Source organism: Thermobia domestica, chromosome 13 (genome assembly GCF_964235325.1).
Source record: "Thermobia domestica chromosome 13, izTheDome1.hap1.1, whole genome shotgun sequence".
Taxonomy (NCBI): Eukaryota; Metazoa; Arthropoda; class Insecta; order Zygentoma; family Lepismatidae; genus Thermobia; species Thermobia domestica.
This window is the reverse complement of record NC_137466.1, coordinates 14,121,649-14,140,318: the sequence shown is the minus strand read 5'-3', so window position 1 is coordinate 14,140,318 and position 18,670 is coordinate 14,121,649. Positions and strand designations below refer to the sequence as shown.

The 18,670-nt window shown below is 37.9% G+C and overlaps 1 protein-coding gene across 2 annotated transcripts in view; it reads left to right on the top strand.

The window, feature by feature from the left end:
- The window catches only part of LOC145669128 (trypsin alpha-like), a 100,391-nt gene that overhangs the window by 48,625 nt on the left and 33,096 nt on the right, over positions 1-18,670 (top strand). For both annotated transcript variants that reach the window (XM_081737474.1, XM_081737473.1), the window contains exon 5: positions 5,057-5,176. In XM_081737474.1, coding sequence (XP_081593600.1) covers positions 5,057-5,176 — 120 coding nt within the window. The remainder of the gene's footprint in view (positions 1-5,056; positions 5,177-18,670) is intronic.

The following is an 18,670-nucleotide window of genomic DNA, read 5'->3' as shown; positions in this document are numbered from 1 at the left end:
CAACACTAAAAGTATTAAACATTACTGTTTACATTTCTCATGGTTTTCACTTCCAGTCTAATCAGGCCATGATTTCAAAACGAATTAAAATGAGCTGAACAAGCGAGCCATTTATCTAACTCGACTTGACTCGAAACTCGACTTCAAAACAGTGACTCGACTCGAGAAAATTTCCTAGCTCGACTCGTGCCCATCCGTACTTATTTCAGTTCTGTTTTGTAGTAAGGCTTTCTATTTACAGGGCTTTTCGAGTAGGAAGAACTGAACAAAAGTGTGTCTTGGGAATGGTATCACCAGTGTTTTGTGTAAGGGGGCGACGACCCCGGGAGAAGAAGTAAAGGGGGCGCAAAGAGAACGAAAGAAAAAGAAAGAAAGAAAAAAAATACTTGAAATATTACTACTATGTACTTAAATCCTCTTTCTGCTTTAGGAAGTGGTCCAATAATGTTACTCATGTTAGGAAAATATATGTGCACATATATAAAATGGAAGGAAAAAGTAATAAAAAGTGTTTAAAATCAAGGAAAAGCAGGGTTTATTTTTGATTTTTTTTTTTGCGCTTCGCGATTCGTCTGTCGACCTCACTCATATATGCGGGGTCGCCGTCGTATACTCTCGCTCCGGGCACTGATTTTCCAAGTTATGGAACTGGGACACAATAGTTTTCTGGAGGGGGTTGTTTGATGGGGGCAAGCTACAATGGATGAGTCAAGTCATCTTGTCGCTTACCCTGTGAACCTAAGTACATGATTCCAAAAGTCACATTTTGGGAGCCAAACAATACTTCTGCTGGGTAAAAGCATGGACCGGTGTGTGTTTCACTTCATTTTCATGCAAATGTGTAGCCTTTTTTACTTTATTTTTAATCCCGTAGTTGCTTCTTTCGGAATGTTAAACAAAATTTGCAGTTGTTCTTTTCTTTATAGTATTTATAAGTCAAAGCATTACGTAACCATTGTATGTCACTTATGTAGCTCATAGAGCCGCAACTGTGGGGGAGCAAGCGAGGCACGTGCCCCAGGCGCGTGGTTGGAGGGGCGCCTAAAAGGGAAGTTACATATTATTATTTTTCTTGCTACCTCTGATGCATGGGGTCCCGGGTTCAAACCCTGCTCTCGCCAAGTGAACTTTGTGGTGGACAAACACCGTGTGCTTGTGTTTCCTCAGGGATCTCCCGGTTTCTCTCACTTTCTTCATTCCACCATTTCATTCATTTCTCATCATCACCGTCTCCTTTAGCCTAGCCGGCATAAATGTGGGACGTAAAACTCAAAGATAAAAAAAAACAAAGATATTTTTCTTGCTGGTATCTAATACTTTTCATCAGAGTGCGAAATCATAAGATCGAAGTGGGAGAGACTGGAGAACAGAAGAAAGAAAGCTCTGCTCACTTCTCGTGAGGATTGACTGGCGGGGATCAGCTAAACTAGCCGTGAGTTGTCAAATTAACAGTTATGCATCGTAGGCGATGATAATGATCCTGAGTTGAGGTGTGAAGTTGGACTCGAAACCGAAGGGTGTTCGACGACTGTTCGTATTCGTATATCAGATGGGGCATGAAATGGCACGAATATGAAAATAAGGTTGCTGTAAAGTTTTCCACAGGGTTGGTAAAAGTGAGACTAAGAGTTTCGAAACACTTGGCAATTTTTTATCAAGACTTGGTAATTTCAAGTTTCATGCCCCCTCCCCCTCAATCTTGTAATACTCGCTACGCCGCGGCAGTTAAGACGGGAATTTCAAAGAACGCCTGAGGTAACATTGGTTTTCCCTTTCGCCCTATAGCGTTCAATGGTGACTCACTGAGCAAGTGGTTGTATGTTACTACACCTAAAAGAATTCACGCTTGTCATATTAGTTTTTTTTTTCAAAAAGGAAAACATAAAATTATATTTGTAAATGTAAACAGTAATTTGGTTCTTTACGAAAATAAAACTAACAGCACTGACAATAATGAAACATTATTTTTTTTAAAAAAAGCCAATACAAAATCTTATTCTGATGTTTAATACACGGTCTCATATTCATTCATTCAGTGAGATATTTCGTCTGTGGTTTTATAGTCAGCAAAGGTTTCTGAAACTAGAGGCTCTTTTATAGTGACCAGAATTTTAACTTGTAAGAATGGAACGCATATAAATAGAGGGGAGGTCTGTCAACCTCTGATTTCCAAATTGCATTGGGAGCCAGCAGTTTTTCAGTTACAAAATACACATGTAACGCATTAAAAAGTTTAAATCTCTCAAAGACGTTTAAAAGTTACAGATGGGATCTAACATGAAATGAAATGAAACTTTTGATTTAAAGTCATACTATCTACTAAAGTCAAGGGCGCCGATCCTGGGGACGAGGGGCCCCGGGCCCCCTCAGAGCTCATGTAGGCCCCCTCATTGTATTTGTAAATTTACAATATTTTGCATAATTTGAATGGAATTTGTCTTAAAATTCTCATATATGCTTTCTGCATCTGAAAGCCCCCCCTCCCCAATTTACAGAGAAATAGGCGCCCTTGACTAAAGTCATACTGAAGTCATAAAGACTTTATATTATTACCTTAGAAAAAATAAGAAATAATCAAACAAAATGAATTTATATCTAAAGCTCTAATTCTACATTAAATAGCTATTCCGTCGACGAAAAGAAAAAATATATTTGATGAAAATTCGAACATGGATCAGGTGATTTCTAGGTGAGAACGTTACATACTACGCCATTTACTCACCCAGTGCATTCCTGTTGTAAACTTTAACCATGCAAGTCACTTTTATGTTTTTATGTGGAACTTACTATGTAACAGTTTTTCTGTTTTCCCTGCTTGCTTCACTATTTGTGTTATGTATTGTGTAAACTGCATTGACAAACGTAATATATTTTGTTATTTTACAAGGATCCCTGTTTTAAAAGTTCTTATAAGGTCAATTACATTATTAAGCGAACAGATTTTCTCCTATCTTCAAGGGGAAAAAGACTATCTAGCGAAAACATGGATTGTCTTTTGTGTCAAATAATAGCACCAATAGTATTCCGAGTGTACAAAGAAATAAATGAAACGTGATAAATGAAATTGATGAAATACAAATTTTAACGTTATGAAATCAGCAGACATTACAAGGAACATACACTATGTGATCAAGACTATCCGGACACCTGGCTGAAAATGACTTACAAGTTCGTGGCGCCCTCCATCGGTACTGCTGGAATTCAATATGGTGTTGACCCACACTTAGCGTTGATGACAGCTTCCACTCTCGCAGGTATACTTTCAATCAGGTGCTGGAAGGATTCTTGGAGAATGGCAGCTCATTCTTCACGGAGTGCTGAACTGAGGAGAGATATCGATGTAGGTCGGTGAGGCCTGGCACAAAGTTGGTGTTCCAAAACATCCCAAAGATGTTCTAGAGGATTTAAGTCAGGACTCTGTGCAGGCCAGTCGTGTAACCACTCCGCCACAGCCATGCAGTATGAACAGGTGCTCGATCTGTTGAAAGATACAATCGCCATCCCCGAATTGCTCTTCAACAGTGGGAAGCAAGAAAGTGCTTAAAACATCAATGTAGGCCTGCGCTGTGAGAATCCCACGCAAAATAACAAGGAATGCAAGCCCCCTCCAAGAAAAACGCGACCACACCATAACACTGCCACCTCCGAATTTTACTGTTGGCACTGCACATTCTGACAGATGACGTTCACCGGGCATTCGCCATACCCACACCCTGCCATCGGATCGCCACATTGTGTACTGTGATTCTTCATTCCACACGTTTTTCCACTGTTCAATCGTCCAAAGTTTACGCTCCTTACACCAAGCGAGACGTCGTTTGGCATTCGCCTGCGTGATGTGTGGCTTATGAGCAGCCGCTCGATCATGAAATCCAAGTTTTCTGACCTCACGCCTAACTGTCATAGTACTTTGAGTGGATCCTGATACAGTTTGGAATTCCTGTGTGATGGTCTGGATAGATGTCTACCTATTACATTTTACGACCCTCTTCAACTGTCAGCGGTCTCTGTCAGTCAACAGACGAGGTCGGCCTATACACTTTTGTGCTGTACGTGTCCCTTCAGATTTCCACTTCACTATCAACATCAGGCACAGTATACCTAGGGATGTTTAGGAGTGAGGAAATCTCGCGTACAGACTTATGACACAAGTGACACCCAATCACCTGACCCCGTTCGAAGTCCGTGAGTTCCGCGGAGCACCTCATTCTGCTTTCTCACGATGTCTAATGACTATTGAGGTCGCTGATAATGAGTACCTGACAGTAGGTGGCAGCAGAATGCACCTAATATGGAAAACGTATGTTTTTTGGGGGTCTCTGGATACTTTTGATCACATAGTGTAGTAATTTCCAGTTGAACATTTTAGTTGAAGAAAAATAAAATGAAATATTTAAGTTTTGCGTTCCACTATTATACCGGCTAGACTAAAGGAGACGATGATGATAAGAAATGAATGAAATAGTGAAATGAGGAAATAGGAGAACACCGAGAATAAAACACACACACGATGTTTCTTCACCACAAAACTCGCTTCGCGCGAGCTGGGCTCGAACCAAGGGCCGAATGCTGCAGAGGTAAACGCTCTAGCACTGAGCCACAGCGTCCCCTAGTTAATCAAAAACTTCTTAGTGCGAAAACCAGACACATGTGCATAAACCTAGACAAACAATACTGGAAATTTGAAGAATACTGGTACTAAGGCGACTTCTACGGAAAATTCAGAGAAGTGATCATACGAACTAAAGTAAATATCAAGAGAAAGCTAAAAAAAAAAAAAAAAAAAAAAAAGTAGAAACAGCAAAGATTTGGCCTTAGCAACAATACAACTACAAATTTTAATACTTAAACCTCTGAAAATGTTAACAAATTCATACGAACAACACGAGAAATTTATACGAGCAATCAATAGTGATCTTTTCAAATAATGACTTGTATATGTGTGTGTCTTTACGTAAAATAATTTATATTAAATTGCGATTCGTTCCCAAATAGTATAAGTGTTCAAAGGTTATAGTAAGAATGATTAATTTTAATGTTTCTCCGTTGTTTTCAGATTAAAAATGGTTTTATATTTAGTCAGAAAGTATCGGCTGCTTCTTTACCTAATGAGAACACAGATGACATTTGTATGCCTGGTGAAAATTGTGTGGCCATGGGTTGGGGAGTTTCAGTAGTAAGTATTTGAGTAAACTCGACTTGTATATGTGTGTGTCTTTACGTAAAATAATTTATATTAAATTGCGATTCGTGTCTTGCACAAGTGTAATTACACTTGTTAAACCGAACTTAAATTAACGAAATCACTTAATGTATTACTTGTTAGCCTTGCAAACTATGTCATGCGTAAGTGTCGGAAGTCCTAGAGAACGGCTTTGTCCGTCTGTCCACGGTTACCATAGCGAAAACAATAAGAGACATCGAGAAATAGTTTTTAACAATCGATTCAGTGTCCCAAGAGAGTTTTATCCGCACCGTTAATACTCTATATTAACCAAAACTGGTATAAAATTAACCGTTTTTGCTTTCAGTGTTGATCACTATAGATCAAAAACGGTAGCAAATAATGACAAGCTGTTTTCTTTCTTTTTTCCCTTCTTTCTTTTTCGAATCAATTCACCATCTGTATAAGGAATGCCCCACAATTGCCCATAACATGAGGCCAAAACCAGTAGTTTATGGAAATTTCCGTTATTTTTGGTTTTGATATTGACTTCATAGAGCAAAAAGAGTAAGAGATATGGAAGAGTGGTTATTTGAAATCGATTCAGTGTACCAAGAATAGGTTTCGTCTACTCCATTACTACACTATTGAAACTGAAAGAGGTAGAAATCAATCGTTTACGGTTTCAAAATTGGAGGCGCTGTGGCTCAGTGGTAGAGAGTTCACCTCCGGTGCTTGTTGTCCCTGGTTTGATCCCAGTTCGCGCCTTGTGGACTTTGTGGTGCACAAACGCCGTGTTCATGGGTTTTCTCGGGGTTCTCCCGTTTCCGCCCACTTTCTTAATTCCAGCATTTCATTCATTTCTCATCTTCACGGTCTCCTTTAGCCAACCGGCATAACGTGGGACGTGAAACTCAAAAACTTCATTTCATTTTTTCCGGTCTCAAAATTGATCACCATAGAACAAAAAGTATTTTTTTGAATTGATTCAACGTCTAAAGAAAAGATACCATTTCCGTCCATATTATTCTACTGAAATCGGGAGTGGTAAAAATTTACTACCACTTTCAATTTCAACGTTGATTACCACACACGTTAACCGGTAATATATAGCAACAACCAGTTTTCTTTTCGGGGTCGAATTAGCATTTCAAGTAAAGATACTGTCTCCACCTGTAGAACTCGACTAAAAATTTATATGTACGTGGTAAAAAAAAAAAAAAAAAAAAAAAACTACCACATCCAGTTTCAACGTCGATCACCATAGAACAAAACGTAAAAAATAACTAAAACGTTTTGTGGAATCGATTCAGCCTCTCAAGCCCATACAGTTTCCATTTGTAATACTATACAAACCCGAAAGTTGTAGAAATTTACTAGTACTTCGTGATCTTATATTGATCTCTATACAGAAAGAACAATTTGAGACTCACTGTCAGAAGCAAAGGGTACCGTACCGCATATTACTGTACTAAAACTTTCATAGTACTATCGATTTTAACATTGATCGCCATACAACAAACAAGAGCTTTCTTGAAATCAACCCAGCATCTCAGGAAAACGTACCATCTCCTCCCGTAGTACTATACGTAAAGTGAAAGCAGTCGAAATTTACTGAAAACGGAGAGAGATATGCAGAGGTTTTCTTGGAATCCATTCAGTCCCAAGAATATGTTCCATCTGCTCTATTAATCCTCTATTCAAAATGGAAGTGACAGAAATAAACTATTTCGGTTTCAACGTTGATCGTCATAAAACAAAAACGGCAATACATAATTTCAAATGTGTATTTTCGGAATCGATTCAGCATCTCAGTAAAAGATTTGTTCTCTAGGCGCATTATTGTACTAAAATCGGAAGTGATAAAATATTTACTTGTAATTTCGGTATCAATGTTGATCTTTACTGAACAGAAACGATAATAGATATCGAGAAGCGGTTGTTCGGAATACATTCAGCGTCAGAAGACTAGGCCCCATCTCCTTTGGCAACCATTTATTCAAACTGGAAATGATAGAAACACGACCGGCCCAGAAGCAAAATGTTGTATGTGCAAGAATGAGTTTTAGCGCCCCTTATAATGAAAATGTGTATAGAAAATCCTCCAATGCTTTCAAGCAACATTTGTATTTGTTCAACAAAAATTAACATATTCAAATGACTAAAATTTAAATTTTTACCATATTACCTTTTGGATCAAAAGATCCTATATATTTCAGGCAAAAATTTTCTTGTACTCCTTATATCTGCAGAATATATTTAGTGTAGCCAAACCCAAACTATCACTTAACTCAGGATGATGTGCTCATTCCGTAAAAAATACGAAAACTCGATTTACAGACCGTTCAAAAATTTTGTGCCCCTGATCCTAAATCGCATCAAAAGATCCAATATATTTGAATCAAAATTTTGTTGCACGCCTTATATCTGGAGAACTAGACATAGTGTAGCCAAACCTAAACTATTACTTAACATACGATGTCACTTAGTCACTTAATCACTATTACTTAACTCACTTAGTCAGTATGATGTGCTTATTTTGTAAAAATACGAAAACTCGATTTAGGGTCCTTTCAAAAATTTTGTGGCCCTTGATCCAAAAACTAATTTGGCCAAGATCGCAATCTTTTGATCCATTTTTGAACCATTCCTAAAATTCTTGGCCAAGATCACAATCTTTTATCCATTTTTTAGGATCATTCCTGAAATTCTTGTTATATTTTTCCTCATTTCGGCGCCCCTTTCAAAAGCGCATGTGTGCGACCGCGCACGTCACACACGCCTTAGGCCGGCCCTGGATAGAAGTAATGTATATCCGGTTTCAACACTTATCACTATACAAGAAAACATTATTAGACTTAATAACGGTATAATAGATATGGACAAACGGTTTATTATAATCAACTGAGTTACTTAAGAAAATATTATCTTTTCTTCTTCTTATCTCTACTATGATTGGAACTGGTAGAAATTTACTAACTTGTTTCTCATTATCCCTTTATTAAACCGGAAGTTATAGATGTGTTCAAATGTTGAATTTGCGTCGTTTCGAACCATAGTTCATAACTGTGAGATAAAACTCACTCCTATTAATTTTTATATTTGAAATTCACATCACTCATGTAGGCTCTGAAAATACAGGAAATTCTACAAACTGCGAGTTTTTGTTTTAAAAGTCGCACAATTATTTTCCGAGAGTAAGGGAAGCGATGATGATGATATGCACGAAATGGTTTCAAAATAGTGATTCGGCCACAGAATCGTGGACATATATGCTAAGTCTTTTATATGTTACAATTATAGTGTAGTCTAGAATCAGCAGCTAAAATCATTTCATTACTTGTTAAACAAATAACGTTTATGCAAAACCAACTGTATCACAGATCGCTGAAACAACTGGGTGGTAAAGAAACTTCTATAGATGTCTGAGCACTCGTAGCACTTTCTACTACTTCTTAGATTCGTGTTCTAGACGAGCAGAATCTACAGATACCAGCATGGGCGGCGATTAGGGGAGCAAAGGGGAGCAGTTGCCCCCCCCCCCACTTTTTTGAAATGACCCTATAATATATATAGTTTCAGTTGGAAATGTAAAATTTTTGTATGTATTAGTGGTTCATAGAAAAAATAGTGGCATATAATATTTGCCGTTACGTGAGTAGGTATTGGTTGTCTTCCCGTGGAGTTAAGAAAGCTTCAGGAATTGCGTATTAATTACCACGTAAAATGAACCAAAAATTAACCTATTGGAGCGCAACAGTTTGAGCGTACTTCCATATCTTCTTACAAGGGTTCGATACAGGGGTGTCATTTAGAGGAGGCAGGAGGTGGCAATCGCCCCCTCCAAAAGTTTGAGGAATACATATAATTTAACGATTGTCTACTAATATGCTAGTACAAAACGTGAAGTACCTTTAGTGCTCTTGCTTCCCTCAAGCGAAATCTGAAATGACGCACCTGGTTCGATAAGAGTAAGTTAGCCGCTTTAAAACTAACTGACCAGGGATGATATCGAAACAGCACCTTGAATTTGGAGACATTCTATTTATTTCCTGATAGGACTTCTCGAGCAAGTTCCAAAACAGGTGTTCGTTTCTTGCCCGGAAGTGACCCCGCCTTTTCAGGGGCTAAAATATATAGAATATTTTGACCTATTTTCTATAGCAGGTGTACATAAAGTACGTTGCTACCCCTAAAAGTTGAAACCTATGCTAACACGCCAAAACACCGGTTTCATCATTGTAAAAGCATAATTTAACGAAGTGAAAATATTTGCCCCAGGGTCTCCGCAGGGTCCCAGGTGGGGTCCAACTGAAAATTTGCAATTGAAAAGAGGGGCAAGTAGCATATCGTTTGAAAGCTAGTGTTAAAAGAAAAACGATAACAGAAGTTTCACAGCTCTAATCAAACTCTGTGCGAAATGGCGGAAGATTCAAAATTTTAAAAACAGTCTGTAGCTAACAGTGCATGGCCACCACTAGAATTTCAAAACTGTGATACAGGTGTCAAACTTCTAAAACACGTGTTTCATTATGTGAAAAGTGCTATTTATCGAAATGATAATGTTTACCCCAGGGTCCCCGCAGGATCCCAGGTGGGGTCTAACTCAAAATTGGCAATTAAAAGAGGGGCAAGTAGCATATCGTTTGAAAGCTAGTGTTAAAAGAAAAACGATAACAGAAGTTTCACAGCTCTAATCAAACTCTGTGCGAAATGGCGGAGAATTCAAAATTTTAAAAACAATCTGCAGTTAACAGTGCATTGGCCACCACTAGAATTCCAAAACGGTGATACAGGTGTCAAAATTCTAAATCATGTGTTACAGTATTTAAAACATGCAATTTATCTAAATGAAAATGTTTGCCCCAGGGCCCTCGTAGGGTCCCGCGCGGAGTCTACCTCGAAGTTTTCATTTGGAAAGGCTTCAAAAAGTATATCGTTTATAAGCTATCGTTCTTCAACTTTCCGACGACCCGTCTGGTAGAAGCAGCCTAGAAGATATGGCTCCGTCGAATGTTGTTTGCTGAAGCTTGGCTTTTGTTCTGGTCTATGTATGAGAGCCACGTAAGTCACACGCCACGGTCGTAGCAACGTGGTAGCTCCCAGGACTGTATCTTTGTTATGCAGGTATGAGGGCCATATGCATGACGATCACTCTAGGGAGTGATAGTGAGGCTTGAGTGACTCGTGGAGGGGTGCGGCCATGCTATTGTTCATGAAGAAGTGATAAAAGCACAGTGGTTGGAGACACCAACTGCACTGAATAAAACTCTTCTCCATGCAGTGTTCGTCGTCCGGAATCGAACATGTCGAGAAAGCTGGATCCTTTGTGTGGAAACTGAAAGACAAGTCTCTCACTGACTGGTAACTAAAATCATCAGGAAGGTCGATGTATCCACATTTGCCGAAAGCGTAATTGATCATATCTTGGAATCTGGGTGATTCCAACTGATTTCGTGTTACCCCAATCAAGTGAGTACTGGAATACCGATTTGTCATGTCTAGCTTGTCTCCAAGTCCTTCATTTCGAACATGCTTGTAAGAATTTCTGTAAAGAATATATCCCACATCGAGTGGCTGTCCATATGAAGTAAAGCCTGGAGTGATTGTTTCTGGATGTAAGTCAGGACACTCTTGATACAAGTCCGGATCTCTCATGATGGCTGCGTCGTCCTTCAACAAAAGACACGAAGTTTCAACGTCTCGAACAAGATGTGGAAGGTATTCCTTGAATATTGCCTTTGTCATCATTCCTGACTTGTTGGCTCTGATTATGACTCCAGGGATCTGAGGGATTTTACATTGGACCCTTAATCCAAATTTCCCGGATAGCACAATGACATTTGGGCCCACGAGCTTTCCTGATGCCAAAATCGCTTCCTGGACTCTGTAAGAATGTGTCACTTTTGATTCACATCTTACTTGAATTTCGACATTTTCTACTCTACGTTGAGTTAGAATTCGTGGTGTTAGTAATTCATAATTGAATCCACTTTGATCAAGATTCACAATTTGATCAAGGTTGTAGTTATCCTCCTCAATCTCCCGCCTGATTTGTTGAATGTAGCCGTCGAATTCGTTTGAACGTTCCAGTGCTTTTGTTCTGGCTGCCATTGTCATGATTTTTGTGATTTTCCTGGAACCCCAGTTCATTTCTCTCAATAGTCGGCGGATCCAGAATCGGGATACCTTGAAACCAGTAACCCCTAGCTTCTGCGATGTTTCCAAGGCTTCCACGGCAATGTCTTCTTCAGTGATCCTTTAAAAAATCGGAGCAGCGCGTTGATTTTTGCACCATGCTTTGACAGATTCTCGGAGTTCTGCCAGCTTGGTCCGCTTGGATGCCTTGTCCAGGAATAGTTTCATCCGAATTATGTCACTTTTACAGATGTCAACTCTTGCCACACGTTTCGCATCCTTGAGTTTGCGACCACTGGATGCATTCTTATAAACTGCTACAGTATCCCTCAATTTCGTTTCACTCCATGATCTCCAAAATGTGGTTTCCTGAGAAGGATTTGGGTCCAGGTAGTCGTAATCAGAATCGCCTTCGGTACCCGAAGCAGTTCCTTGTTGACTTGATGTCGTGTCCAAGGACTGGAATTGAGTATTATCTTCGAACGTAACATAATCGTCTACGGTCATTGTAATGTCCTGGAGAACAGAGTTTGTCAGCATCAACTTGATGAGCTTGTGAACCTTCTTTGCAATCCAGAGAATCAATTTTCTAGATGTAAGTCAAAGTTATTGGAAATTGACTAACACAACTTTTCATTCAAGCTAATCACAGGCTATAAGTCGGAGTTGCTGGCTTTCTAAATTCGTCATTGCAAACGTCCAATGTATAGAAATGAAAACGTATGTCCTGGAGTTCCTATATGCGGGCAGCGGCCAAACTACACATTTTCAAATGGGTTAAGTAGTATTTTCATTCCAAGTTTCTCAAAACAGAGCGTATGAAACCAATTTTTCGTCTCTACGCCAATCCTGTGCAAAATGGTGGGGTGTTTACACTACGTCTACATGCTGAATCTTTAAGTTCATGACCACCTCTTACACCTAAAGCTTTGAAACAAATGTCGAACTATGTGGTTCTTCACATCAAAACGACACTTGTAAATGCAAAACAGCCACTTAGTCGAGAGGTTTCTAGATCGCTTCTACCAGACCACGTGGCTGTTTTGCAACGGTAAGTTCTAGCGGGATAGCTTTCAAACGATATGCTACGTGCACCTCTTTTTAATTGCCAATTTTGAGTTGGACCCCACCTGGGACCCTGGGGAGACCCTGGGGTAAACATTATCATTTCGATAAATAGCACTTTTCAAATAATGAAACACGTGTTTTAGAATTTTGATACCTGTTTCACTGTTTTGGAATTGTAGTGGTGGCCATGCACTGTTAGCTGCAGACTGTTTTCAAATTTTGAATCTTCCGCCATTTCGAACAGAGTTTGATTAGAGCTGTGAGACTTCTGTTATCGTTTTTCTTTTGACGCTAGCTTTCAAACGATATGCTACTTGCCCCTCTTTTCAATTGCAAATTTTCAGTTGGACCCCATCTGGGACCCTGCGGAGACCCTGGGGCAAATATTTTCACTTCGTTAAGTTATGCTTTTACAATGATGAAACAGGTGTTTTGGCGTGTTAGGATAGGTTTCAACTAGAAAATAGGTCAAAATGTTCAATATTTTTTAGCCCCTGTAAAGAAGCGGGCAAGAAACGAACACCTGTTTTGGAACTTGTTCGAGAAGTCCTATCAGGAAATAAATAGAATGTCTCCAAATTCAAGGTGCAGTTTCGATATCATCCCTGGTGAGATAACATTTTGCAAAAAAAAAAAAAAAAAGTAATTTTTCACAAGTTATTCTTTAATTGCAGAAAAGTTGTTAGTTCCTAAAATATGTTTTCTTCTTTCTAATTGCAACAAACATTTTGATGTGATTTTCTTTGTTTAATATCTTGTTCAGCAGCAAGGTTATATGAGACGTGGACCTACTGATTAACATGGACTCCAAACCGCATGACCTCCCGCTGGGAGTTGAACCCGGGCCTTCCACGCCAAAGGCGCGTACGCTAACCGCATAACCACGAAGGAGCTCAGTAAGGCATATTAATTAAAAAGAGAGTAATAAGAAACAACTTCTACTTTTCCCATTCTTTTGCAGTGTAATATATGAGCGAAGTGGTGTATTTAAGAGTGTGCGAGTGCATATACAATTAAATTTAGTGAATTCAACATAATTCTAGGTTTTAGGATTATTTTGTATAACAAGTGTGGAGTGATTCTAAGTATTGTTGTCTTCTGATGTGTTCCAAGAAATTGAAAACTGCACAGAACGGGATACGACGAACATGTTTCAGGAAGCTGCAAAAATATTTCTTTAAATATCGCAGCATATGCTTGTAGTATTTACTGTCTTTCAAAGAGTAATAACATACATATAATAGCATGCAAGGAATTAAAGATATAAGTTGTTCATTAATCCCAAGTTTCAATATAATTTCTGCACAAGGCTCATTACTCATTACTATGGTTAATATTATCCTTTCTATTTATTTGTTTTGCAAATTTGTTATTAAATAATCTGATTACACCAATGATTCAACCTGGTAAAATGCAGGAAATCGCAGATAAAATACAGAAATATAACATTGAAATACTAGCAATACAGGGATTAAGATGGGTAGGTTACGGAAGAATCGATAAGTCAAATATCACTCCTGTTTACGGTGGGGGAGAGAAAAGAGGAGCTAAGGGTACCGGGTTTATAATTAGTAAAAATGTAGAAAGTCGTTGCTAACGTATACTCCAATAAGCGAAAGGATGTGCAAGGTTAGATTAAAAAGTAAATTTCAGAACATATCGATTGTCTCAGTGTGCGCTTCCACAGAAGATGACGATGACAAAGAAAAAGAAGAATTTCACGAATAACTACAATAGTTCAGTGCATTTAGGTTTTGACCCGAAATTTTATAATAACAAGATGTTCACATTGTTGTTCTAAACAACACATTCAAAGTCCCAGAAAATCCCACTCGGGGAAACCAAGATATTACGTCATCAAGAGCCGACGACAGAATTTATCCCATAATTTTGAAACGTAGTTGGGATGGATATATGGATGCTATGACCAAAGCAAGGCCGAAGGATACGAAACATCAGCCGTTTTGCCTCCACTTTTGTGAATTTTGCCTCAGGAAACCCAAGTACAATTTACACTTGTCTCCTGAATGCAGTGGAGCAATGCATGAAAATGAATCAAAAATCCTGTGTTGTGACATTTGATCAGCCACTATATGTTAAAGCCATACACATGGTTCTACTAGCAGAAAAAGACAGCTCTCTCTTGTGCGTGATTGTGGCCCTTGGTGGTTTTCACCTATTTATGTCATTTCTCAGTGGTGTTGGAAACATTATGGCTGGTGGCAGTTTTGAAGAGCTGTGGGGGACCATCTACCCAAAGAACACAGTAGCCCACATGATGACTAGGCATGCATATGCTCCAGCTATTCGTGTGCATTTTCTGACTCAGGTTTCGCTTGCAAAGCTGTTACTAAATGAAATGAATGTAAATAAAGATCTTACTCATAGACTGAAAAGTGTGCACTTAGATGTACTTCGAGGTACATTGTCACAGGAAAGCACGTTTCAATGTCTACTGGACATTCAATATATGTTACACGAACCATTACACAATGTATCTGTCTCAAATCAAACTGGAAAACTATGGGCGCAATGCATCGATACGGTTAATATTATGCGTCTCTTCATTAGAGTAGAATGTTCAGGTGATTGGAGCCTTCAGCTTTATAGTGTCCAATGTATGATCCCTTTCTTGCATGCTGTAGGCCACTTCAATTATGCAAAGTCTGCCCACATTTGCTTGCAACAAATACCGAAACTAGAAACAATCATGAGTCCTGAAGAATTTGAAAATTTGTGAAGCATAGCTATTTTACAATTAGAAGATTTTGGCCAGAAATATGGACAGATATGACAATCGAACAAGCATTAATGAGTACGATGAAGACTGCAGGTGGATTAACATGTGGTCGAGGAATGACCGAAAATGTGGTTTCGCGCTAGGTCTGTGCAATGGCTGCATCAACACATGTTATAGAAGCCTTCGATATCTTCACCGATGTTTTATTTATTTATTTATTTATTTCAGAAAACAACAGGCGGATGCCTAATTACAGTTTTCCATCATGATAATATAATTTAAAATACATATATGATAACAAAATAATACGATAGCAAAATACTTCAAAATACATATAACATGATCTACACCTTATTTATTTAGAGTAAAATTGTCTATAGTTAAAAATGTCTATCTCTGGGTCCTTTTCTGACATCTTATTATACAATAAACACATTTTTCTGACAGGCGATACATCCAATGCATTAGTCCTTTGCGCTGAGAGATGGAATATGCTATTATGGGGTCTAGTTGCTCTATGTGGGACGTGAAGTTTGATTTCTGATAGTAAATATTCTGAATCTACTGTACTATGAATTATTTTATGTAAGAAAGATAAAATGAAGTGAGTCCTCCTGCTTTCAAGTGATTGTAATGAATATTTGTTTCGAAGATCTTCATACTTCTCAAATTTCGAATATATCCCTGTTTCTTTATATGTTAAAAAGCGCACAAATTTATTTTGAATGTTTTCGATTTTACTTGTATATTTCTTACTATTAGAACCCCATATTATCGCTGCATATTCCACCTTAGACCTTACATAGGCAATGTATAATGTTTTGAGGACATCGGTGTTAGAAAAATTACTTCCTAATCTCATCACAAAGCCAAGGTTCCTAAAGGCCTCACCAACTACTCTGTTGACATGAATATCAAATGATAGGTTTGACTGCAGAGTGACTCCAAGATCAGTTATATAATCCACTCTTTCAATTGGTGTTTGATTAATAGTATACACATTGCGGACACAGTTCATTTTCCTGGTGTATGATACTACTTTACATTTTTTAATATTTAACAGCAATTTGTTTGATTCACACCATTGGAAAATAGAATTTATGTCGCTTTGCAAAGAAATAGCGTCTAACTCCGTGGAGATACTACGATAGATTTTTAAATCGTCAGCAAACAATAGTTTGTGGGAGGATGTTATTACAGGTGGTAAATCATTAACAAATAATATAAATAATAGAGGTCCTAAGTTCGATCCCTGAGGCACACCAGAGTCTACGACATATTCCTCAGTTAGAATATTTTTGTATCGAACGCGATGTTTGAGTTGACAAAGATAGGACGCTATAAATTGTTGGAGGTTTCGTGAAAAATTGAATGTTACAAGTTTGCTTACAAGGGACATCACCCAATTGTCCGGCTCCGATTTCAATGAAATTTTTATTGCTGATAGAGGACATGTATTCATTACTTGTGATGACAGAAATTTTTGCCATGGTGCATGTTTTCTATTTTTTAATAATTTTTAAAAGTTGTGATGTGGTTAATAGAGATTACTGCAGAAGTCCCTTACTACCCTTTGTAAACGAAGTGTTAAGGAAAGAACAACCATGTAGATACATATAGGGCATAGGCAGAGGTCGTATGGTACGTATGACCTTGACGGCAGCCATCTTGAAATCCGCCATTTTGAATTAAGGTCATATTTTTTAAATGGAAATAGGGTAATATGATACATAATTTCGGGCTAGAATTTAATCAGAAAGACAATGGTGAAGTTAGTTTTAAGGTGCGCTCATTTGGGGACGCTTGAGGTGCGCTCAAGTCCGTTACCTCCGCTTCTAACCAGCGTATTAATGATAATAAGTGGATAAAGGTTTCGGTAATACATATTATGGCTAGAGGGAAGTGATACGATAAGGGTATCATTGACGGCAGCCATCTTGAAATCCGCCATTTTGAATTAAAGTGAAGTTTTGAAAAATGAAAACCATAGCATGTGGCACCTAATTTTAATAGTAAATTTTCCCCAGAAGCCTATGGTATGCTTATTTTTGTTCTATAGTTAACTAGTATGAATTTATGACTCTTCTAATGAGCACGAAACGTCCATTATTCGATCCTTCAAATTGGCAACACTCCTAATTTTCACCGCATGTTTTAAGATTCCAACTGGCACTTTGCAATTGTTGCCATGGCTCATGTTTTCTAAATTTATTGCATTTTTTTAAGAGTTGCGATTTGTCAGCTCATGAATAGTGTTGGGATAAGCATCCAGCGATCTTTCTGAATTTTGAAGACTCGCTATGTAATTATTAATTTAATAGTCAATATAATCATTTATTTTAACCCAGAGTACATGAGGAACCTATGGACCTATGTGACGTAAAGAAATACAAATAAAATTATAACAAATTGGTGTTACACGAACTCAAATTAGCATGAAATGTGGCCTACATGTTGCGCAAACGATAAACAGTATTTTTTTTAAAAAAATAAATACAACTTTACAACTTTAAAGGAACAGCAGCAATGATAGAAAATATCAAAGAGACATAATATGACTGTTCCCAACACACTGTTTGTACCATGAACAAAATATGAAAACAGGTAACTTGTTTATAAAGAGGTGTAACTTAATCGAGTTCCCGATCAATACAGATTATAAATCTTACAAACTTGAACCATCGACAACAATCGCTAGAAAACGAACGACTTTTTTGTCTGACTAGCTAAAATATTGCCATAGAAAATAAATACATATACAATAAACAAATAAATATAAAACAAAACAAAAGACCATTGATTTACACAAAAATCATATTTCTTTTTCTTTTTTGAAGTGAATTTTCATTTGATTTCTCGTCTTATCTACTATCCATTACAAGCTACGTCTTCGGTATTACCTGAAAGCAAAGTTGAAGTTCTTTCGTTGTGTGACGATTCATGTCAGTAAACGAGTTTTTGAAGGGAAGGTATAGGAAATAAATAATTACATTGCCTAGGAAATTAATAATTACATGGCAAGTCTTCAAAATTCAGAAAGATTGCTGGATGCTTATCCCAACACTATTCATGAACTGACAAATCGCAACTCTTAAAAAAATGTAATAAATTTAGAAAACATGAGCCATGGCAACAATTGCAAAGTGCCAGTTGGAATCTTAAAACATGCGGTGAAAATTAGGAGTGTTGCCAATTTGAAAGATCGAATAATGGACGTTTCATGCTCATTAGAAGAGTCATAACTTCACACTAGTTAACTATAGAACAAAAATAAGCACACCATAGGCTTTTGGGGAAAATTTACTATTAAAATTAGGTACCACATGCTATGGTTTTCATTTTTCAAAACTTCACTTTAATTCAAAATGGCGGATTTCAAGATGGCTGCCGTCAATGATACCCTTATCGTATCACTTCCCTCTAGCCATAATATGTATTACCGAAACCTTTATCCACTTATTATCATTAATACGCTGGTTAGAAGCGGAGGTAACGGACTTACGCAGATAGTAAGCATAAACAATTAATATACCTGTAACTTTTCCCCAAATGGGCGCATC